Source organism: Grampus griseus (assembly GCF_964374135.1).
Source record: "Grampus griseus genome assembly, chromosome: 10".
Classification (NCBI taxonomy): domain Eukaryota; kingdom Metazoa; phylum Chordata; class Mammalia; order Artiodactyla; family Delphinidae; genus Grampus; species Grampus griseus.
The window spans coordinates 42,974,932-42,999,358 of NC_139004.1; the positions used below are offsets into that span (position 1 = coordinate 42,974,932).

A 24,427-nucleotide genomic window follows, 5' to 3' on the forward strand; every position below is an offset into this window, starting at 1 on the left:
ATGAATATTTCCCATGTCATATAAACGTGATTTTTAAAATACCATCATTGTATTCTAGCATACCTGGATATTTTCACTTAGGTTCTCTGCATTTTTTCACTATTATATAAACAAGCCTGTAACGAATATCCTTGTATATAAATCTCTGTTGGCATCTCTAATTAGTTCCTTAGGGTAGATTCCTAGAAGTTGACTTCTAAGTCAAAGAGCATGAACATTTTCAATACCTTGCATCAGATAAACCCCATGCCTTCCAGTTACCATAAATGAGTACAGAGGGCAAGTGACACCACAGCACCAACCATAAATGGTAACTAACAAAGCCTCAGTGGGAAAAGTGAAGCGGAGTGGACGTTGTGATTTTCAAGTCCAGTACTGCCAGAACCTCTAATGTTTCAAGAGCACCTGGAAATCCAGATTGGGGTCAGGGGATAACTAAGGGAGGAGAGACAAGGGTGGGGGTAAGGAACTAAACTGGAAAACAGTTCATACTTTTAAGACACTAGGCAACACTCTGCAGACTCACAGGAGGATGGGGTAGACCTACTTTTACCCTATCTCACAAGTACATCTCAGAGCCCTGGGCATTATACACAACGCATACTAGGAGGCTGCGGGAGGACAGAGAAGAAAGCAGAGCTGCTATGAGTCTTGGACCCGAGGAGAAGCACGGGGGTGAGTTCCCTGGGTTTTCTTTGGCTTCCCATACCCTGGACTGGATGCTGGAGAAACTGCCACCTAGGAGCACCCAGAGGTGCAGAAAAAACCCCAGGAAAACCTGTCTCCAGTCAAAGGAGCAGGAAAGGGGCGGCCTTGCAAGACAGAAAACGTATAGACAATAACCATTCTACTCCAACCAAACACCACAGAAAAAAGCCTTGGCCTCCCCCCACTGCTGCCAAGCAAGGCTGAATGGGGAGGCCAGATTTCCACCCTCCTGAGCCTGGGCCCGACACCCCTGCCAGGGTGATGTCAGCGAAGTCGGGAGCTGGAACTTTCACTCCCACAGGCGACCACAGACCCCTGCTCCCGGGTCAGTGGAGACCACATGGGGAGCCTGGACCTCCCCCTCTCCTCAGGGTGGCATCAGGGAAAGCCTATGGACAGTCAGGATTTTCACCATGGTGTCAGGGAGCTGGAACTCCCACTCCCACCCAGCAGTGAGCGGCGCCCGCCCCCCCCCACCCTTAGGTGTCCCACGAGGTTGCCTGGGGGACCTGGGATCTCCCCCCACCTGGCAGCATCCCTGCTGCCTCTGCCAGAGCGGTGTCAGGAAAGCCGGCTAAAACAGAAGGCTTAATGAAGACCCAAGACACACAACACCCAGAACCCAGAAGAACTCAAACCGAATTAAAGAGGATTATCAGCAGAGGCTAATACCTAGAAGATGATGTGAGAATTATCTGGCAGATTTTAGAGCAGCCATGATAAAAATGTTCCATGAGCAATTTCAAACGCAGTGGAAATGACGGAAAAATCAGAAGGCCTCAGCAACAAAATAGCAAGTCTCAGCAAAGACACGGAATATATGGAGAAGAACCAAATGGAAATTTTTAGAACTTAAAAATGTAATAACTGAAATAAAAACTCAGTGGATGAGACCAAGGAAGAGGACAGAGGAAAGAATGAGTGAAGCAGAAAACAGAATCACAGAAATCACCCAGCCTGAATAATAGAAAATAGACTGAAAAAAACGAACAGAGCCCAGGGCCTGAGGAACTATAATAAAAGGAAGTTCAAGTCACTGAGTCCCAGAAGGAGAGGAAAAATTGGCTGTGGCTGGAAAGTACTCAAACATTCTTGAAATAATAAAGTTAGAGAAATGGAGACCAGATTTGTGGCCAGGAGTTGAGGAAGAGGCAGAGGTGGGAGAGGGGACGGGTGTGGCTATAAAAGGGCAGCATGAGGGGTCCCTGTGACAGAAACGTTCCCTGTCTTGATGGCAGCCGTGTCAATTCCCTGCTCATGACGTTGTACCATAATTTTGCGGGATGCTACCACTGGGGAAACTGGGTGAATGATACAACGGGACCTCTGTATTCTGTTTTACAACTGCATGTGAATCTACAGTTATCTTAAAAGAAGTTAATTGAAAAAAAAATAACTCTGCGTGGGTAACCTCTCATCTGTAAGTCCTGTTTGCATTTTCTCTTTTAGATCTATGCTACCAAGTTGCCCTGGATGTACTGATTCATATTCCCACGAGCAGAGTTTGGCTATCCCCTCATCAAAATGGGGTACATAATTTATTCTTTAATAATCTTTGTCAAGCTTATCACTGAACTTTTCTTAATTATAAGGGCATAACCTGCCAGGGCAGCCTAGCACAAAAGACAGCACTGATTAAGTCATTGTGATGGTTCCAATCTCACAGGTAAAAAATTACCAATTATATAAGTGAAAAATTCTTAATATTACTGAATTATTATTTGTTTACGTTTTTTTCTACCTATCGTGAACCCACTTGCTTTCACCTTTACTAAGTAATGAATGAGTAAATGAATACTAAAGCTATTTGCAGGTCAAGTTTTTTAGTCAACAAGTTTAGATAGGAAAAAATTAGATAATCATCTAAATATGGGCCAAAGCAGAAGTATAACAGGGGTTAAAATAATACTTTTACATTTACCTTTAAAAACCAATGGCATAAAGATGTGAAAAGGAAGATATGGTGTAACAGACCTTTACTTAATCTCTAGAAGTGCTACCAAACAAAATCTGAATATAAACCAACATCTAACCAAAAATCATGCAAAGTCAGGCTGCTCTGAGACTCCCCTGGTGTCGGGACAGCCGTCACACTGTCATGTGTGAGGACTGGACACATATCCCATGGGTCCTCCTCCAAGTGTCACACATCTGAGAAGATCGCTGACAGGCAAAGTTGCTCCAGACAGAAATGCAGAGCTTCAGTCGTCAGAGTGGGCGAGCTCCCCCATAGGGGCATTACTTCTAAAATGACGCCACACGTTTATATATTCAAGCAGAAGTCTTTCTCTTTCCTATGTTTCCCATAACGGCATGCATTGTTTTCTGAAGCCGCCTCGTGATTTGCACGTAGTGGTGTTAATAAATATTCTGCCCACTAATTCATTACTTTTGCTGCTACGGGGACAAGTCAGAACAATGTGGACTCCAGAAGGAATCTTGATAAGCCATTTGAAAAACTCTATCTTCATCTGGTTCAATAATTGTTACATGACTTAGTTTCAAATGGAACTACTCATTAGCAATTGCTGATCAATGTGAAAAGAAAAAAAATTTCATCAACTAATTCAGCAGCTTCAGATGTGGAAAAAGAAATCGTCACAACAAACAAGTGGAAGAGTCTGATCATTCGCTTTCAAGCCGCACATGGTGGAACTCCAGGGTAAAGCTCTACTATGTGATGCGCTCAGCACAAAACTGAGAAAAAATAGTACAGCCCTTTCTACCAGAGTGCAAATGTTGCAAGATATCAAGAATAAAATTTAACAGGAATTGTTTTTCTTCTACTGGTCCCTGAAAAAAATAAAGTGATGCCCCCACCCCTCTTGTTTGTGTTCAGGCTATTTTTAGGATTTATACGACAGTCAGATTGCTGGTGTTAATATTAGTTTAATAATAAGTCTCCCTTTCTGGAAGAAAAAAAACAAAAAGCATCCAATGAAAACCAGTATGATGATACTTTCTGGAAGAAAAAAAAAAGCATCCAATGAAAACCAGTATGATGACACCATCCAAGTTGCCAAAACTCAAAGCTGAAACTCAAACACTGTTTCTTGAACCAAGGCAAATATTTGCTCTGCTAAAAGAAAACAAGACTTTAAGCAGAAATTTCCCTCTGTCCTTTGAAAGGTTTTTTTATTAAATTAGAAAATATTTAATGTCCAACAATGAAAGGAGTAGTCCCAGGGTCTACATGAAACAATTTACAGTCAAGCAAGGCGTTTTTATTTAGGTCTGTGACTCTTTCAAACAACTACTTAATGTGAGTATTTCTAACAGACCATGAAATGGCTTATTTCACATGTGAGTAACGTGGACAGCAAGCGCCCTATACCAAATTTTAATAAATTTGTTTACTACTCATACAAGTAGTAAAAAAATAACTTCAAATGAATTGTAGAGAGTGTTATTTAGCATCCTAACTGCATCCTGGGAAATATTCTAATACGCATCATCCCTGGAGTCCAACCATCAACCCCAGCTACTGTAATTCCTAGTATAGTTGAACTAGTATTTCAGAAACTTCCTACAAGTTGGTGAAAAACATTTTAATTGGCTAATCTCTAAATATTCCTGAAAAACACACTGTAAAACAGTAACTGCCAACATTCTACTGAACACACTGTTCTAAGTGCTTAAACATGCAAGAATATACAGTTGCTGTCAGGATAAAAGGGCATAATGTGGGTATTACCACTAATCCCATTTACAGCCGAGGAAGCCAAGGCAGAGAGAGGTTAACTGACTCACCAGAGGTTACCCAGCTTGTAAATGTCGGGTCTGAGATTCAAACCATGGTGGTCTGACCCCAGAGCCTATACTTGCGGTTGCCCTGTTACATCCCTCGTGCTTGTACACAATTTGGGCTCAGTCACTCAAAATATTCATGGGATTTCACCAATATCGGCTCAAATACCACAACAGTCAATAAGTGGTGGGTTTTCACTTACTATTTAAACGTTTCTCCCATGTCTGACAAACTGCTTTTGTACTTATCTAGAAAGTTTCTCTTGCGTGGAAGCAGAGGTTTAAGAAAGACAGAGTGATAAGCAAACTTTAACCTCCAGGACATCCTATTATTCCCTTCCCCTGGCGAGGGTCTTAGCGCTTGCTTTCTTTTGATTAGCATTTCCTTCCATTTTTCTTCACATTATTCATAACCCAGCCCATATTTTCCCACCGTAAACAAATCTCACTTCCGTGGGGGAGGTTTCCTTCTAGTTCTTTAAAAGAAATTAATTGGTGTTATTTTTCTCCCAGGCTGATCCCTAATGACCCAATGAACTGTTTATTTTAATTGCACCCATGTGCCTTTATATTGGGGGGTTATGAAGGCCCAATAAAATAAGGAAGGCAATTAGAACTGCCAGAGAGCGCCTGGGATGCCCAGACCCAGTGAAATACACACTTTAGCACCTTCTGATAATTGCACATTTATAAGAGGCAAAGGACAACAAAATGCTCTGGGGTTTAAACAATCACAGTGATCTGAATTCAGGCTGTAAGTCTGTACGTCTTTCAAGCAAAAGCTCCTTTCCCCATTTCCACATGGGTCATTTGGTGCAGTGAGCAATTAGAGAAAGAAAGCAGCAAAGCTAGGTTACTTTGTGTAGGTTTAACATGCAAAAATACCCACAGTTTCTAACTCAGATAATGGCAGGCATTGTGAGAAGGAGGCAGCTGTTTTGCTTTTTTCTAAAGCTCACAATCACTATTTACTAAGCTGCCTTATTCCACTCAGATTTTTCTTAAAACTTATGAATGGGCCCAATTAAAAAAAAATCCTCTTCAGAATATTGATGCCTGCAAATCTGCAGAGTCAGACTCAGGAGCTTATTAACTGGTCACAATGAATGTACACCGTCCTCAGGCATCTGCCAATAATTGAGGCTGTTCCATTATTTCCAAAATAATAATAAACATCACTCTACTTTACCTAAGGCTCTTGGCCCTATGATCTCAAAATTCAGTGACACATCTTTTCAAAACTGCTATGTGATACAGAATTAACATGAAAAATCTAACCACGTCACATCAGAAGTTTTTTGAGAACTAAATGTATACCGGACGGATATGAAGCACACACTAACGAGAAGGTATCTGGACGCCCCCTTCCCTCCTCTCTTCAGACCTCAGCCCTTTTCCACGTTTGGCTGACATCTTCCATGTCAATCAACACCCTCTGTGATGGTGGCCTGACTGTTCACAATGTCCCTACATGGTTGCTGAATTCCAAAATGCAGGTTATACCAGTATAAAGGAGGCAGGCCTGTACATAAACAATCTTAATGTCAAAAGATGGAAACATCTGAAGAGAAAGCTGCTTGGAAAACAGGACATTCAGTTATTTTCAATCTAGTTGAATTTAGTCCGGTTATTCGGGGACAAAGCATCAAATCTATAAATTTAAAAACTACCAAGTCATTTGCAAGGCCCATATCCTCACTCCATCACTCGTGGTTGGGTATGTCAGGGGAGGGATCTGGAAGGAGTAGCTCTTAATAAAACAAGATGTGCCTAAGGTATGCAGAAAAAGATGGACTGCTGTCAGATCATGTCCACGGTTCAGGTGGAGAAGAAACAGAATGGTAGATGATTTGTTTAGACAACGTAAAACAAATCATACAAAATATGCAGTTCATATCCAAGTCTAAAGATTTTTTTTGCACCATTCCTTTTGTATTTCATGGATACATTATCACTGGATAAAGAGAAAACAAGTATTTTAGTATCAAACTGTACTCTGGTCCTAATTCCAAACATCTATAAATGGGCAAGGTTATAAAACAATTTTCAGTGATATATTAGGTCCTTTCTAAACTTGTTAATTATGAGTTGAGAAACTATTCTTTTGAGTGCAAAACTAAATCTCTGCCAAACCAGAAAGACAGGTACCAGTGTGTTCTTAAATTTGCCGAGAGAGAGAGAGAGAGAGAGAGAGAGAGAGAGAGAGAGAGAGAGAGAGAGAGAGAGAGAGAGAGAGAGAGAGAGAGAGAGAGAGAGGGGGGGGGGGGGAGAGAGATTTCCTGATCCTTTCAGTTTACTTGCCCAAGTCTCACAGGCCTTACGGTTGGAAATATCCTCATACTTCTATTTTGCTGCAATAATGGCGCCTTCCTTCGGATTACTGAAGGAGGTTAGAAAAAAATGGATCACCTCCTGCCTTAGGATTTTTCCTCTCTGCCTGATTTATAAAGAGTCCCTTTAGGGAGGTAGAATGAGATCTACCTTAATCTACCAGGATTAAGACCTGGTTACAACTCCACCACACACTAGCTGTGGGACCCCAGGCAGGTCACCTCCCCACACACTGCATATGCTCCTCCCAGCTCTAAACGGTACATCTCAGCCTTAATGGAAAGGTATTCTCTTCTTTCCTTTTTTTTTTAAATTGGCTTAAGTGAATTTTATTGGTTTTCTTTGTTACTGGAGGTATTCCATTGGGCTGACTTGCAGGCATTTCAAAGGAATGCACATACAAGTACAGAATAAATACATATAAACAACCAGAAGATATTAATATATCAATAGCACAAATATTAGTTATGACCTACTGGTAGTGAGATACTTTTACTAAACAATCTCCCCCTCTCTCACAAGGAAGGCTTGAAGGATACAGACCACAGTGTTTGCATGTTCTTGCTTCCACGAGTTTTTCTGTATTCTTTCACAAGGTCTTGAAACTTTCAGTAAGGAACGATTTTATCCGGAAAAAAACCCCAGTAATTGTTATTTTCCCACAGGGTATATGTTTTAGATTCGAGAAAACACAGACCAACCTGTGGAAAACATTTGCAAAACTCTGAATAGAACTGGGCTACAGTTAATGACCTTGGCACCTGGCAGAGCTTACAAACCGGTAGGCGCTCAGCCTGTCACCTGCCCTTGAAAGCAGCTCCTTTGCCCCTTTCCTGTTTGCCCACTTCTGTTCCCTTCTAACCTTAGAAGAACCTAATTATAGGAATGCGATCACTAAGCAACTGAAACTAACTCCTGACTTACGTTCTCCTGAAAGCGCACCATGCCTTGTCTAACCTGTGGATTCTTTTCCTACGTTTTAAGAAGTAAGAATGAAGAATTAAGCAGTTAAAAATGACTAGCTCTCTACCCCCAACAGTCCCCTTAGCAATCCTGCAGGAGATCATGGGGGCAAGATAACATGGGAAGAGAGAGTCAGCCAGTCTGCCCTCCATGGACAAGGATGCAGAACCCAACCTCCTGCCTCGATGATTCACTGAGATTCTTTTCCCTTTACAAACTGTCATGGCTGAGCAGAATCTTCAGAATTGGTCTCTGGACACAAGTCCACCTTCTCCCCAGACTGCTGGCTTTTCTGATTAAAGCACTTTCCTTTCTACTGACACTTGCCTCTCGAGTTATTGGCTTATGAGCAGTAAGCAGCCGAACCTCGGTTTGGTTACACCCTTATTACTGTCTTCCTTCCCCAAACTAGCCAACCACAGTCAGCTTCTCAAGAAAATTCTACTCCCAAGAGGACAGAATATTTGTCGTGCTATTTAGAGAAGTCTTCAGTGCCAACTATGAAAGGTCGAAAGAAATTTTGGTGAAAAACAATCCAACTCTTTTCAAATAGTTGAATAAACTTCACAAATAAACACGCTTATTATCCTATGATAATGAGGCATACAAATTCCTCCAAACTTTGAAAACAGAGCCATGCAAACGCATTCCTCAGGCATGAAGGCCTCCCTCACAAAAATGTCTGAGGCAGGCCTTTTGCTATCGTTGTATTCCATCGGCTTTTGTGATTCCAGAGCACGGCACTGAAATGAGGAGTGAGGCGCCATGTTTTAGAACTAGATAAATTACACTTTTACGGCAACCTTAGAGAATGAATTTTGGATGCTCTACACGAGCTGCTTGATTTGTGTTTCTTGCTTTTGGCTGGGATGTGCAAAGGCTGAGTCATCCACCTTCCCAAGCCCTGTTCCACAGTACACAGCAAAACCCTACTAACTCTGTCAGAGCAAGTCTGCAACAAGAGGCTGATGACTTAATATAAATATTCAGAGATTTCCATAAAAGTTAATCAAAACATGTATTACAAGCTTCTAGATCCAGGACCCCCCCCCCCCTTTTTGCCCACAGTCTTCTGAGAGAGCTGTGGCTAAGGGGTGGGGTCTATAAAACTCTCTGGAACCAGCAACCATACGAGTTGCAGACAGGTCAGCAACGATCATTTTTTCCCCTTTCAGTCATCTTCAGAAAAAAAATACATCACCAACACAACTGTTTCCTTTTTAGAAAGAATTCAGCCTTTCTTTGCCATGTACATCAAGGAACAGTTAATAGTGACTTACACGATAACTCAAAATATTTACTCACACACAGATTAGACGCAGCCAGGGCATAAAATTAACATGAGCAGCATGCACACATGTACACAAAAGGCATTTTGTCTGGACGGCAGGAGAACGGTGCTAGTCCTGCCGGTGGCTGACTTACTGAGCCTGGGAGACCAGGAGGTAGATGGCTGCCAACAATGTAGAGATGAGCCTTGCCCGGCACTCAGATGTCCAAGTACCCCAGCTAAATGCTTTTCAAACCCCTTCCGTTGTGGAAGCATAACCAATGAATGAAAATACCACCCACCATCATCTCTGATCAGGTGGAGGCCCTGGGAGCAAGTGGAGGAAACGAACTGCCCGGACGCCCAAGTGTTCGCCTACCTGCTGGGACCTCAGGATGGCCGCGTCAATCTCCTCCACCTTCTGTGTGATGGTGTCGCTCACCAAGCGGTAGCGGTCATTGTCCTCAGCCACCATTTTTTCCAGCCCTTCCCTCGCCCTCCAGGGCACCAGCTCCAGGAGAGCAGAGCTCACTTCGTTAAGGGAGTCCAGCAGGGCTTTGCTGCTCTTAGCTTCCTTCTTTAGCTCCTGAAAACAGAAGGAAGAAAACAAAAACTTGTGGGAAACGCCAAGTCTGAACGGGCTTCTCCTCTAACTGTCCTTGGGGCTAAAGTCCTTCACAGGCCAACGTGATGCATGGATCACCTTAGTGCCAGTTACCCCAGTTTTATACCCCTTGGTTACTTAAAGCTATTTTGCAGAAAGGAAAGTGTTCCCTGAGAAGTTCCAAAGAACACTTCCTTGGTCAACATGGCAAGACTTTAGCTTTGAAATGTAATATAAATGTTTAAAAATTGGGAACCCGAACCTGGCAAGTTAACCCAGCAAGTTAATCCAGCTTGCTGGTAACCTTGAAGTAATCAGGTACCAGAAAACTAAAGAGGAAAGTCCAAACCAGAATCAAGTGACCCTCAAAACAAGGACACACTGGCTTTAAATCATCCCAGTTGAATCATTATAGGCTCAGTGGACCTGACCTCCCGGACTGCCTTCACCCATGTGTGATCGTACTTCAGGATGATAAAAACCGAGGCGGACAACTCTAAGAAGGATGATCAGCATGAGAGAATACCACTCTTGCAATATAATTAGAAAAGCCACCTCATGCTTGGCATCTATCTTATAAAGGTATCACTATTCTAACCAAATTATGTGTATCTCTGAAACAGTGATCATTTTCTTTTTTTTTTTCTGTTTTCATCATTCTGTTTCTATAAGATTCGAGAAACAAATGACAATATGCTGTTTTCACGTCTGGGCTCCAAAAAGTTTAAATAGCTGATCTGCTGCCAATTTCTGTTGGGTCCACGCCCACCAAGGCATCCGTAAGTATATTAGTAATGACACGTGATAAATATCACTTTGCCCCTGTGTGAATAAGGCTCCCTGAGAGATAACAAGCAGATCCAAAGAGTGTATAAATCGGAGCGTACTTTTTGCCTCGCGTGTGCTTGGCTGGAGGCTTCTCCCTTCAGAACCTGCGTTTCGTATGCAAGCAACTCGACCTCCACCTTGTCCAGCCAGGCGCACAGCTCCTCGTGCGTGGAGTGCAGTCGCCTCGCGAGCTGCAGTGCCTGGTCCAGGGTCTTGGCGACGTCCGCGCTCAGTTTAGTGATGTCTTGGTACCTCGCTTTAATGGCTTCCAATTTATCTTGAATTATTAAAACTTCATCACCTAGAATTTCAAAAGCATGTCATATCTCGTGAAAGGGGAAGAAGAGTTCTTCAGCTAAAGAAGTTCTGACCCAAGAAAAGCCCTTTCCTAGGTTTGAATTTTTCTGAGGATATCTGGAGAGTGTAAACAGTTCTGAAAATGCAAATATAAAAACTGTAAAGGGCTATGTGGAATGCACCACCTTTGCAACTATTTGTATGGTCTTTCCGTTTTCAAGCATCGGGGTTAAAAACTGCCTAGGTTTGCATACTGAGTTTGTGGCTTACTACCTTGCACAAGATACCTCACCTCTCTCTGTGCCCCTGGTTACTTATCATTACGAATAGAACCTACTTCATAAAGTTGTGATAAAAATTCAATGAGTTTATATTTGCAAAATGTTTAGAATAGTGACTGCCAAATACATACATTTATATATGTATAATCTATGCATGTGTGTGTGTGTGTTAAAAATAATAAACTCAGGGCTTCCCTGGTGGCGCAGTGGTTGAGAGTCCGCCTGCCAATGCAGGGGACACGGGTTCGTGCCCCGGTCCGGGAAGATCCCACATGCCGCGGAGCGGCTGGGCTCGTGAGCCATGGCCGCTGAGCCTGCACATCTGGAGCCTGTGCTCCGCAACGGGAAAGGCCACAACAGTGAGAGGCCCACGTACCGCAGGAAAAAAAAAATAATAATAATAATAATAAACTCACCTGCACTATTCCAATAGATCCTCACCTGCCTCTATTTAATTTTCAGACACACAGAGAAATTGTGTCCTGGGCTTCAGAGTCCAAGTGCAAGGCTCTCGATACTATATCAAATTCTTCCCATTCATAATGAATGGTACCTGTCCCCCACCACACACATGTGCTGAATTGGATATAAATACAATGAGACATTCCTACAGCCAAAGGAATTACTAAAACAAGGTAATATCTGTTTTCTTGGTGAGTTCAAGCACAGAGAAATGAAACCTGGGTATAGTCACAGTATGTGTCACTGAATGCCATCTATCTTAAAAATTTAAAAAGCTGTCTACAACCTATGTGCTCATCTAGAACAACTGCCTTCCACAAGTGGAAAACTAATGTCACTCTGCCATGGGATTCTCTGACCAATACTTGGTGTTATGAGTAATACACAAAACTTCCATTAAAAACTCAGTGAGATCATGAGAAAAACAATGAAATCATAGTCTAAAACCCCCTCGGTCGGCCTTCAAAGCATTCTCCAGGATGAAATCTTGGAGTGGCCCCAAAATTCGAGTGTGCTTTGTGTTTTTCCCCCATCTCTAAAATATTTTGAAAGCAACAAAAAATACTCACGTCATGAGGATTTGATTTGAAAGGTATCTCACCTGTTGTTCGTTTAAGTAGTTCTAAACCATTTAGTAAGGCCTGATCTACATTTTGTTTTCTGAGTAGGATGTCCTCTTGCAGAACCTAAAACACAGGTATCATTTTCATGTGGGGGGGAAAAAAAATTTAAATAAGCATTGGCATTATCAGTTAATCTTATTTGAGGAAACACCTTTTCAAATATTCCTCACTGTTCTCATGTTTACCCAACTTTTTACCACCACTGTGCCCATGTCTCAGTTCATCTATCATAATTCACTCCCCTCTTCAAAAAATGGGCGATGTGGAGACACTGGAGTACTGGTTAATTATGGGCCTTTGTATACAAAGATGAAATAACAAAATAAAAGTCAACAATCCAGCTATTGGATAAATTAAATCTCTTCTTACATGTGACTTCATTAAAAGTAACTGAATACAACACTACTTACTATATATAAAATAGATAAACGACAAGGACCTACAGTACAGCACAGGGAACTCTGCTCAATACTTCGTAATAACCTATATGGGAAAAGAATCTGAAAAAGTGTATATATATACACACATATATACACACACACATATATATATGTGTGGTGTGTGTGTGTTTGTGTGTGTGTATATATATATATATACACACACTGAATCCCTATGCTGTACACCTGAAACTAACACAACATTGTAAATCAACTATACTTCAATTTAAAAAAAGTCACTGTATACATAGGTAATGTCTTATTTGAGTACAGCAACTCACCTAAATCATAGTGAACATAAAATAATACAGAAATAATGAAGACTGAGAAAATGAGGACAACTGAAATGAAAAAATAAAGTAAAATAAATCAAAATACCCGCAGCTCAGCCTGCTGTGTCCACAGCCCCTCAGGGCTGGAATCCTGGACCGAGAGCCTCCTCAGCTTGTCATGCACTTCACTCAGCCAGTTCATCAGCTCCACTTCATCTTCCCCAAAAATCTTAGCATTACACAGAGCCTGCTGGAGAAGCTCAGACCTGCCGTGGCTTTTCTCTTGAATCTCAATGTACCACACTTGAGAGGAGTCTAATTTACTCTGCACCATATCTTTATCCTCCCTGGAGCTCAAAACCTTTAAGGACTGGCCAATGCTAATGGCCTGGTGTAAATGTTTATTATGATGGTTGATGTCATCTTCTAAGGCCTAAATAAAGTTTAAAAAAGGAAACAAAAAGAATGGACAAATAAAAATGACAACATAAATTGAACAAAAAGCTGACACATGAAATGGGTCTAAGGTTGCACTGATGCATCACACAACAGTACAAAACTCAAATGCATGTCATAAAACCACAAAGGGCATGGAAAACTGGATCTCACTAACGTGTGATGGGAACCTTACTTTGTGCTGGGCAATTTGTTCCTCCAGCTTGGATGCTTGGGTTCCAATGGGTTCGCTATTCGCCAGCCTCTTTTCTGTGGTTGTCAGCCACTCATTCAGTGGTTCTAAGGTTTCGTGAAACTGCTGTGCTACCACTGAGATACCTTCCAACTGACGATTCCTGAAAACGTGCCAAGAGGAAGGTCATTCAGGGATGAGAAACGTGGGAAACTGTCAACAGAAATCTTCACTCATGCTCCCGTGTTCCACTCCAAACAGTATTTGTAGAAAACATCTAACATTAAAATTAAAATCTCTCACATGGAGAGGACACTTTAAAATATTTCTCCTATTCTCCATGCTTCCACTGCGGGGGGCCGGGGTTCAATCCCTGGTCGGGGAACTAAGATCCCACAAGCCACGTGACATGGCCAAAAAAAAAAAAAAAAAATCTATGAAAAACTTTAAAAAATAGTTCTCCTATTAAATAAAAGTAAAGCTGAACAACACATCAACCTCAAGGGCCTAAATCTTGTGAAAGTCTTAAGTAACCTGGTTGTAATACTTACAATAATAATAGGTATAATCATAGTAATGTTATAATAACAATAGTAGCCATAATAATGATAGTAATAGGTAATACTTACTGAACATATATTCTGTGCTTTACATAATAGTTAACTTCAATCGGAGCATCAGTTACTGAAATTGCTTTAATCAAATGGTCAAAATTAGATTTAAATTTTGAAGAATAACTATAGCATCCCCTGTGCTGGAATTACTAGTGAGTCCTCTTTAAAAAGTACACTGTCAGGTATATTTCCCCAAGGCAACAGTTAATATTTTATGGACTAAAATATCATGAAAGAGGAGAAATATTCCTCAGACTTTAACTTGTAACAGAGTTTGAATGCTTTTAGAAAACCCATTGTTTCCTCCCTTAAAAAGGTACCACGTAAGTTAAAACCTACTTGCACGGTCCTTGGTTTTTATCTACGGCAAGTGATTGTGTTGGTCTGTATACAGAGGACCTGATGCTGTATCCAATCCTGTGAATTATTTTTGCTGGGACCAAGAGCAGCTGTCTTCACCTGTTATCATGTTTAATTCTTAGAGAATTACATGATTTGAGAAATGAGCTTTCTATGGGGACAAAGGGAATTATGGACAACTGGCACATGCTACCGAACATAATTTCTATACCTTCATATCACAAATTACACATGCATATATTTTTAAAACCTTCAGTTGAAATACATTTGATCTTTTTAAAAAAATGAATAAAATTACTACATTATTTTTGACTTCTGGATGATCACTATTTATGACTCTTTCTTAAAAATTCTAATATCCAATCACCTAGAATCACTAGAAAGAACTATTTTGTAACTAGGTTTAATTGACTATGATTTAAATTGTAAGGGAATCTATTAGTCTGTGTGTGAATCGTAGCATCACCACCATCCCTCCACTTAATACCGCTGTGAGGAAGGTTTAGGGAAAAAAAAGGACAGTCATGGGAGTGAAGCAGAGATCTAGACTTTCATTTATTAAAAAAAAGTATTGAGAGTCTCTCCCATGGCAGTAATTCTGGGGCATTACACAGAAGGAATAATCTACTGACACACATTAAAGAATAACATGAAACTTCCAGCCTCCTTCGGAGCCCCTTATTCAATGGTCCTAGAATGATAACTCCTTCTACTCCGTAATTCAAGATTGGACAAACTCTTCTCTGCACCATCTTAGTTCCAAAGAAGGTAGGAATGTATGGAGATGCTCATTCTCTTCAGTGGCTCATCTATTTCCAACCCAGCCAGTGTACACTTCAGTGTAGCTACAACATGACATCGGTCAATGTGGTGCCAGTGAAGAGAATGAAGAAAGAACTATATTCAATATCTTATGATAAATCATAATGGAAAAGAATATTTTAAAAAAGAATGTATATGTATGTATAACTGAGTCACTTTGCTGTACAGCAGAAATTCATACAACATTGTAAATCAACTATATACTTCAATTAAAAAAATTAAAAAGAAAAAAAACGAAGTGTAATGAAGCCCGGTGGAGCCACGCTCCAGCTTCCGGCCTTGGTAGACGTCACAGTGCCCTCCACCTGCCTCACTTCCCAGATAACTCCCACTCCTCCTTTAAAACAGAGCTTAGCTATCACTTTCCTGCCCCAGGCCAGGTTCCTCCTGTTCTCTGCTTCCACAGCACCCTGTGCCCAGGTTTCACTTTGAACCATCACATTTGTCATTAGTCTTCAATGGCTACGAAACCCTGCTAGGCTGTCCCTTGTCTGAGGGCAGGGATGATCTGACCAGCACACCCCTGCGGAAGGCCCAGCTCTGCCTGATGCACAGTAGGCAGGCGATAACTACGTTATAAATGAATGAACGAATGACCCCCAAAGGAAATACTCTTAAGAGTTGGGATAGATTTGGAGACTACAGGACATCCCCATGGGGGAATAAAGACAGAGGTGCCATAGCCCTTGCCCTCCATGTTCACATACATGATAAACACAGGAAAATAACAATTTGAAGAAAAGCATTACCAAAATACAAGAAATCAGTATGAACGCCATTGGTGCTCTTTCCAAAGACTGGAAGCATTTACCTTGTTTCAGCCTTATTAAGCAAGGCCGCCCATCTGCTATCCAAGAGACTCAGTTGTTTCAAAATCTTCACTTTATCTGCAGGTTCTGCTGTGGCGGCAATTTTTTCTCCTTCCCGTTTGATCACCTCCACAGTAGATTTGCGGTCATCCAACAATCTCTGGAGAAGCTTAAGACACAATAGTAAATTTAAAAAAAAATAAATAAAAAGAAAGGAAACAAAGCGATAATTTTATCAACATATGGAAAACATACACAAAATACTTGTGATATGTAACAAAAATAACTTTGTGTGGATTCACATACAAAAGGACCTGAGAAGTAGGATTTTTTCAAAAAAACTCATTTTGTTTAATGATTCATTATTATTGTGTCAAACATTGCGGTGGCGGCTTTTCATACTAAATAAAACAAATATTGATAAGGCCACTGAACCATTCGTTATTAACTTGTTAATATGAAGTAATGGAGTAGAATGTGCCGCTTAGGATAACTCCTCTGCACTGAGAGCGCAAGATCCCAATTATTATAATGAAATGGGAATGCCCTAAACAATCAACAGTGATCTGTCCCGTTGAGATAGAAAAGGTCATTATAAATCACTGCTGTTTTCAAAACCTTTCCCCATATTAAACAATCCAACGCAGAAGGGAAGTTGAAAGTCAGACCAAGTTCACAAGCTAGTGAGGCTACAACTAGAGGCTCTTGGTTGCTTTTAGGGGGTAAGAGAGCTCCTAAAATTCTTTACGAGGATGAAAACTAAAAAGAGCCTTTAAATATCATTTCCACAATGAACCGAGGGGGAAACATGTCAGAAATCCCCAAAGCTGGCTAAGGAAGACTAATATTTCAGGATTGAGCCGTGGAAAAAATTTCAATTTAATGCTTCATTTTGAGAAACCTGGAAGGGAGTGTTTGACATAGGTAGCCAGAAATCAAGATTCCCTTCCTCCAATGAATCAAAACAAGTATTTCAGGAATAAGTGCAATCCCCAGGCCCTGTGTGAAGAGCAGTGAGGAAGGCACAGGTGTACAGAATGCTGAGTACCGCACTGCTTCCTTAACCTGACCCTGACTGATGCCTAAGGACCAAAGGCACAGACAGTCACCCAGAAGTAACAAGGTGGAAGGGTATTTTCTCACTGTCACTTTGGGATCAAGGCCACCACAGCAGGAAGGGAGGGGAACAGGGCTAAAGAGAAGGGGAAGAGATGCCCTCTCTTGACACAGGTCAGAGCCATCATAAAATCAAAGTACAACAAGTGGTTTAGGCAGTAAAGAGAACAATTAAGTGGATTACTTTTGGTAAACTTTAACGAACAGCTTCTAGCAATTAAGAAAGCAAAATCAATAGCCAGGTTTTGTTGGCTAAGCACAGTTCATTAACTCTGGGCAAATAATAAATGTTTAAATCGTGAATGGTAGCAATTATACTATTATATTTAACACCAGATTATAGTATATATTTATTACATTATATAAATTATACATATTATTTTATTACATATCATTATATATTACCATATTTTTTCAAAAATCAAACAAATGCAATGTGTTTCCTGTTATATTTCTTTAATCCATACCTGTAAATCTATTTCTAATAAGTTAATTTCCCAAGATACTAAAGTCTTCGAAGAATTTTTAGAGAGAGTAGTACTGGGTGTCAAAACCCAATTAAGCCTCTTAATCCAGTCTCTTCCTTTTAAAGGTCCTGTCTTTTTAAAGAGAAGCCTTATCAGTGTGCTGTGTGCCAGGTGCCACCCCCCCACGTGTCATTTCAAGTCATGGCTAACAAATCAATACTGGACAGGTCACTAAATGCTTCCTAATGACCACAAAAATTGTACATGTGGCCCCAAGTAGTGACCATCCCTCTAAGAAGTGTCTTTCCAACTGGGTCCTGTATTTGCTGAATCAAAAGACACAGAAGTATGGTTCTCAGAGTATGTGAATCAACTCTCTGCCATGTCAGTACAGGCTGAACCATAACAAACTGCCCATACTGACTCTATAAAATAGGCAATTGCATGTGCATCAACCTAATACACAGGAGAACAATATTTCTGTTCGAAGTCACCTTTTCGGTAAGTGATGTCTTCGAACTCAACTACACTATTTTTTAAAATTGTACACACACACCCCTCCACTCAGCACTTCCTGTCCCCCACCCTCGCACTCTGTCTCTTGCTAATAACTCTTATCTCCCATCCCAGTGTTATTTATCGATGGCTAATGTAACACCATTTACGTGTTTACTTTGTTTATTGTCTCTCTCTCTCCCCGTTCCTCCCTTACCACTAAACCTTAAACTCGATGAGGAACGTCTATGGTTTGTAGTCAATGATATATCTCCAGCACCTGGAACGATGGCTGACCTGTGGCAGATGGTCCACAAATATTTGTTGAATGACTAACAAAACAATGTCTACAGCATTGATTACCAGTTAACGAGGATATCCTATTAACACAAATAAAGAGAGTCACAAGGTGAACTTTTACTCTCATTGTTAAGATTTAACATGAAACAGTACGAAAGCTCCGCTAACTTACTTTCTGCTCTTGTATCTGGGCCTTCACCACCTTGAATTCTGCCGATGGGGGCTTCTGATTGGCCACAAGCTCCTCGGTGTCCACCATCCAGCTGAGTAGGGACTCCAGGGCATCCTGGAACCTCCCGCAGTGCAGCAGGGCCTCCTGCAGTTGAGCTGCTCGCTGGGCCACCTGCACAGCACCAGGGATCCCCAGTTATCTACTGCATTCATGAAAAATGAAATTTGCCCACCAGCCAACACTTCCATGCTCATCTTCCCATCTGGTCACAAATTTTCTTTTCCTTCTCACTTAAAATTCACCCAAAGCATTGCTAGTGGGCAGGATACAGATGGAAAGGAGACAAACGCAAAGTTAGCAAGTAAGCCAAGGAGATAAGGTTGCCATCTCAACCAGTCAGTGCAAAAGGGGAAGGCTTTGAGATTCTGGAAGTATCCAATACATTTATGATTAGCAATGAATGGTTCAAATATTTTAAGGTTACTGAAAGAAACAGTGCCTTATTCATTTTTATCATTATCCCTGGGATTCATTCTTTATTTCCTACTGTTGAATATTTTTTTAAAGACTAAGATTTAAACAACAATATTATTGTGGGGAGAATCAGAATTACGTTCTGCTAGGCAAAATAACTATGAAGTATCCAATTAAATTCTGCTAGATCCAAGCTCTATAGAGTCCTTTCTTGACAAGCCAGCGCCTTTGTCGCCCAGTAAATAGAGTCTCTGTGTTCTGCATAGAGATATCCTATTGCCCCCTCAAAGGTCTTTTCTTTTTGGGCTGAAAAAGTAGTTGGCAAGATATTTTAAGCTCCATGGAAAGTATTCACACCTGACACTGCATCCCAGTTGTATTTGAGGAGTGCTGTGGCATGAATCGAACTCTAAAGAAGGATAAATGTCATTCTGAGATCCAGCCACTGCTTCACATTTCAACGCAAGGAAAACTCCAAGAACAATCCCCCACCACGACCACCACTAGATGAGCACTGCCATCCCGAAATCCTTTTCTGATCATTTCTGTCACATAAAGAGCTGCCACTGTGCGTCAGCGTCACCTTCTTAAGATATCAGAGCATTATTTTCCAGTGTTTTCCATCATGGGCATTTAGAAAAAGGTGGGATCTACATCTTATCAGTAAAATAGTATTTGGACTTAATGATCTATAGCGAGGTGCAAACCCTTAGTCCAGGGCAAACAGACACAGAGCTGTACTGTGTGACCTATTACACAGTATGGAGTGAGTTGCTGACATCTGAAAATTAGGTTTCACATAAAAAGTGAGAGTTCCAAGTTCTTTGCAAAATAAGTAAAGGATTTGGCAACAGGGAGCCCAGATCCCTATGGGACACTGATTATGGAGCCAAGTAGCCCCTGTGCCCTTGGAGGTGCGTGTGCTCCCACCAGCCCAGGGCCAGGATCCTGGCCGCCTGCCGTCACAGCTGTGCGGTCAGGTCCCTATCCTCGTGGGGGCAGTGGGTGGGGGAGGTCCTTCCTGCTTCTGTGCTGCCCAGCAAGCCCTGGGGGCATCTAGGGTGGGCTATCAGTTCATGGGGATGTCCAGGAACAGGCAGGTTTAGGGAAGCTTGGCTACTAGAAATACGACTAGTGGTCACAGCAAATGCTGGAGAAGAACAATCCACAGAAATGACAGCAAAGGGGGTGGTAACGTCACCTTCTTGTTGAGGGTCTTCCATCGTGCACTGGCATTGTCCAGGTCCCGCTCCAAGGCCTGGGTGCTGGTGCCCTTAGCGGCACTCTGAATGAGGCCTTGACCCAGCCAGTTCACATCCTGCTGTTTAACCTGCAAGGGTTCAATCTCTTCTTTTTGAAACACCTGCATTGGAAAGAACAATAATTATATGAATTATAGTACCTAACAGCCACCAAATATAAACATCTGTTCAATCATCAGGTATAGATTATTAGAAATAAAGATTTTTGTTGCCTATTCATGTGTTACAGCTGCTTTATGAATAATAATGAGAAAGTAAACTAAATATAAATTCACAATATTATCAAAACCATTCAGGTCAGAAAGAGAATGATAAATACCGTATGATGTCACTTACATGTGGAATCTAAAATATGACACAAATGAACTTATCTACGAAGCAGAAACAGACTCACAGACATGGAGAACAGACTTGTGGGACTTCCCTGGTGGCGCAGTGGTTAAGAATCCACCTGCCAATGCAGGGGACACAGGTTCGATCCCTGGTCCGGGAAGATCCCACATGCTGTGGAGCAACTAAGCCCGTGCACCACAACTACTGAGCCTGCGCTCTAGAGCCCACAAGCCACAACTACTGAAGCCCATGCACCTAGAGCCCATGCTCCGCAACAAGAGAAGCCACTGCAAAGAGAAGCTCATGCACCGCAACAAAGAGTAGCCCCCTCTTGCCGCAACTAGAGAAAGCCCGCGCGCAGCAACGAATACCCAATGCAACCAAAAATTAATTAATTAATTAATTTAAAAGAGAGAGAACAGACTTGTGGTTGCCAAGGTGGGGGAAGGGATGCACTGGGAGTTTAGAGTTAGTAGATGCAAACCATTACGTATAGGATGGATAAACAACGAGTTCCCTTACTGTAGAGTACAGGGAACTATATTCAATATACGTGATAAACCATAATAGAAAAGAATAGAAAAAAGAATGTATGTATATGTATAACTGAGTCACTTTGCTGTACAGAAGAAATTAACACAACATTGTAAGTCAACTATACTTCAATTTAAAAAAAAAAAGAAGGTATAGAAAATGCTAAGGAGCAAAATGGTAACGAGGGCCCAAGATGAGCCTTCCTGGCAAGAATCCTTATAGGCCCTTCCAAGGATGCCTGCTGCTAACTGGCAAATGACATTTGAGACTCAAATTGGAAATGGAAGTCACTGACAAGAAGATGACGTGAGCCAGAGGGGCAAATACAGGGAAAGAAACAGAAAAAAGAGGTAGATGGGCACTGCAATAGTGTGGATTCCTACACGCCTAGCCCCTCAACGCCTGTCAAGATGCCGACGGGCTTGCAGGATGCACGGAGGCCTCACCCCACGGATCTGCTCACACAGGGCCGGCACAGCAACCCTGGTCACCCTTGGATCACTGCCTGCTCTGTCAGCAGTTTTCCAGCACTCTCCCTGCCGACTCTCCATCCCACCCAACTTATAGCCCCGCTGCCTGTAACTGGCAAAAGATCTAATTAATGTATTAGGGTAAAATGCAAGTTCCACGAAAGCATAAATTTTTCTTTTCCTTATAGTCGTTCTATACCCTGGACCTACCACGGTACCTAGCTTGTAATATGGACCTGTTAATGATTTGCCAAATGAATATCAGCATAGAAAATTTTATTTATATCTTGGGGTATATGATGATAACCCCTCAATAGATAATACTGGGGGGGTACATCAATTCTTTCACAGATAATACAAATGTTTTTAATATAGGGCTTGAAGGGTGCTAGGAAGGCAAATAATTTAACTAAGGAAGGAAAGCTTCAGCTAGAGATTAAGGTAAGACAAGGTTTGGGGCGCTGAGTCATTATACAACAGGCCACTATATAAGTATATCAACAGTCCAAGTGAACGAACAGTTAAACAGAATATATGAAAACAATAAAAACAAATATCAAAATAGGACTTAAGAAAAAATTACAGGCACAGTATGGAAAATAATTTTGAAAGATGTAGAGGCTGCCAGAGACAAACTCTGCCGACTCTGGAGCAAGCCCAGCACACAGGATACTTCTGTGTTATAGTATGAATGAGTAAATTAAAGAACAGCAAACAAATAAATGATCATCTCTTCTAAAAGTCCCCTCTTAGCAAAAAGCCCAAACTTCTTCCACAGAAAATCCAGACAGTTTCCACACTGGCTAATTGTTTCTATATAACAATACTCAGTATAAAAAGTCAACTACACATAAACAAAGAATTATAAGAATTCCCCAAATCATTGGGAAAAAATTACCGTATGTCTTTCATGATTTTTAAAAAAGACAATAATTTACCTAATAAGTCAATAGAAACTTACAGGAAGGTAGTGAAAACAGAATTTGGTGCTATGATCCTACTTCTTTTCTATACCACTTTCCAAGTTACTGTTTCTAGGAACTAATAGCTGTAGATATGTTTTACTACTTACCAAAAAAAAGAGGGGGGAGGGAAACTGCTACATTTTTAATTCCAGGAACTTGTCTGATACATAAGGATGCAGGGGAAAGTTTTATTCTCCCTCACAGCTAATTTTCAGGGCAAAACAAAACAAAACAAAAACCTAATAAAAACGTTCCAGTAAATTGCCTTAATCCCTGGACTTGGTTTTAAAGAAATGAATTTCAGGGTTGCCTATCAGCGTAGTTCTGGGTGAGTCTGTGGTAATTTTCTCAAGTGCTAACAAAAATACACTAAAGTTAAAGAAAGATAACTACTAAAGAATCTATATACTCCTAACAGTTTACTTTCTACAGATAAACTGTAAAAATACAGTAAAAAAGAAAAAGTACTCTGCTAAGCTTTCAAACTAGCATGCCATTTAATGCAACCTCATGGAAAGGGCATCCCTGATTAGAGCAATTATTTCATAGACTGATAGTGTCCAAATTCCTTATCTCTCAGTAACAAAATACCTAGGAAGAGAGACTCTCCCCCCAATCTAACTCATGAGTACACAAACACAAGAGAAGCTTAAAATAAAATAAAATTACCTCTGAGGCAAAGTTTACCAGAAGAGCTTAGGAAAAGGACCAAAATAGCTGAACTTCAATCTAAGTGGGAAGAAAAAAATTACAGGCTTGACAACCAACCTCTCCCTATTACAAGGCAGTACGCTTTACTTGCTTACCTCACTCACCACTTACCAAAAGTGAGGGGCTATACAAGTGAGGGGCAAAATACAGCACAATTACCTCTCTCCCCCATGCAGAGCTACTGAGAGAATATTTTCAGAAGGTGTAAAAAGTCCTCAATTTGAGGAAAGCACTTCTCAGACCAAAACAATACTGTGTTGGTACCTTCCTAAGCCCGTTCGAGCTTAATAAATCCAATATAACTGCCCTTAAATGGCTGGGTCTTAAACCACAATTTGTGGAAAAGCCTAAGCCTAACATAAATTCACAGTGGAGGCATTCAAATGAAAGGGAACAGCCACCGTCTCTACAACCAGGAGCAGGACTCCAAACAGCTGGGGATAATCACGCTCCTCAAAAACGGTCCCTAATTAATTTGTTGTTATGATCATATCAATATCTGTCATCTGGTAGGGTACTAGTCAAACCCCCCCAAAGACAAGACCGGATTGACCATGATTGGAAACACCAGTGGCCACTTGACAACACTACCACAGACCTTGGGCATCACAGAATTTCCCATCTCCGTTAATTACCTGAACTGAGTGAAAGCCATTACAGACAGGGTCCAAGATTCCTGCCCGGGCCCTTGTTTTTCGGGCAGTGGCTTTCTTTCTTACTGCTCTGAATTTGGGGGAGCATTGCATAGGGATCGCCTCCATCTCCTGGGCAGAAAGGGGAGCCTCCATGTCCTCTTGAGATGCTACGTTGGATTCTTCCAAATCGTATTGTGTCAATAATGTCAGGTTTTCTACTAAACTTGCACTACCCCCATCTACATCATTTCCCCCCAGATCTGTGTGAGGGAGAGGCAAATCCTCAGGAGAACTTCCCATAAATTCCCTACTTCGTGCTGTGCTTTGTAATTCTCCTGGTCCATATGTTTTTCCTTCTTCTCTGGGGTTAGAAATACACTTGTTTTCTCCCTCTCTTGGCAAAATGAATGGGTCAGCCTTAAGAGTGCTCTCTTTGA

At 41.3% G+C, this 24,427-nt stretch overlaps 1 protein-coding gene across 8 annotated transcripts in view; it reads right to left on the reverse strand.

The window, feature by feature from the left end:
- Positions 1–24,427, reverse strand: part of DST (dystonin) — a gene marked incomplete at its 5' end in the record, with an annotated part of 395,725 nt that overhangs the window by 62,601 nt on the left and 308,697 nt on the right. For all 8 annotated transcript variants that reach the window (XM_082663420.1, XM_082663421.1, XM_082663422.1 and 5 more), the window contains 8 exons: positions 9,399–9,605; positions 10,511–10,752; positions 12,093–12,177; positions 12,930–13,256; positions 13,455–13,614; positions 16,059–16,225; positions 18,607–18,777; positions 20,282–20,443. In XM_082663420.1, the coding sequence (XP_082519546.1) occupies positions 9,399–9,605; positions 10,511–10,752; positions 12,093–12,177; positions 12,930–13,256; positions 13,455–13,614; positions 16,059–16,225; positions 18,607–18,777; positions 20,282–20,443 (1,521 nt within the window). The remainder of the gene's footprint in view (positions 1–9,398; positions 9,606–10,510; positions 10,753–12,092; positions 12,178–12,929; positions 13,257–13,454; positions 13,615–16,058; positions 16,226–18,606; positions 18,778–20,281; positions 20,444–24,427) is intronic.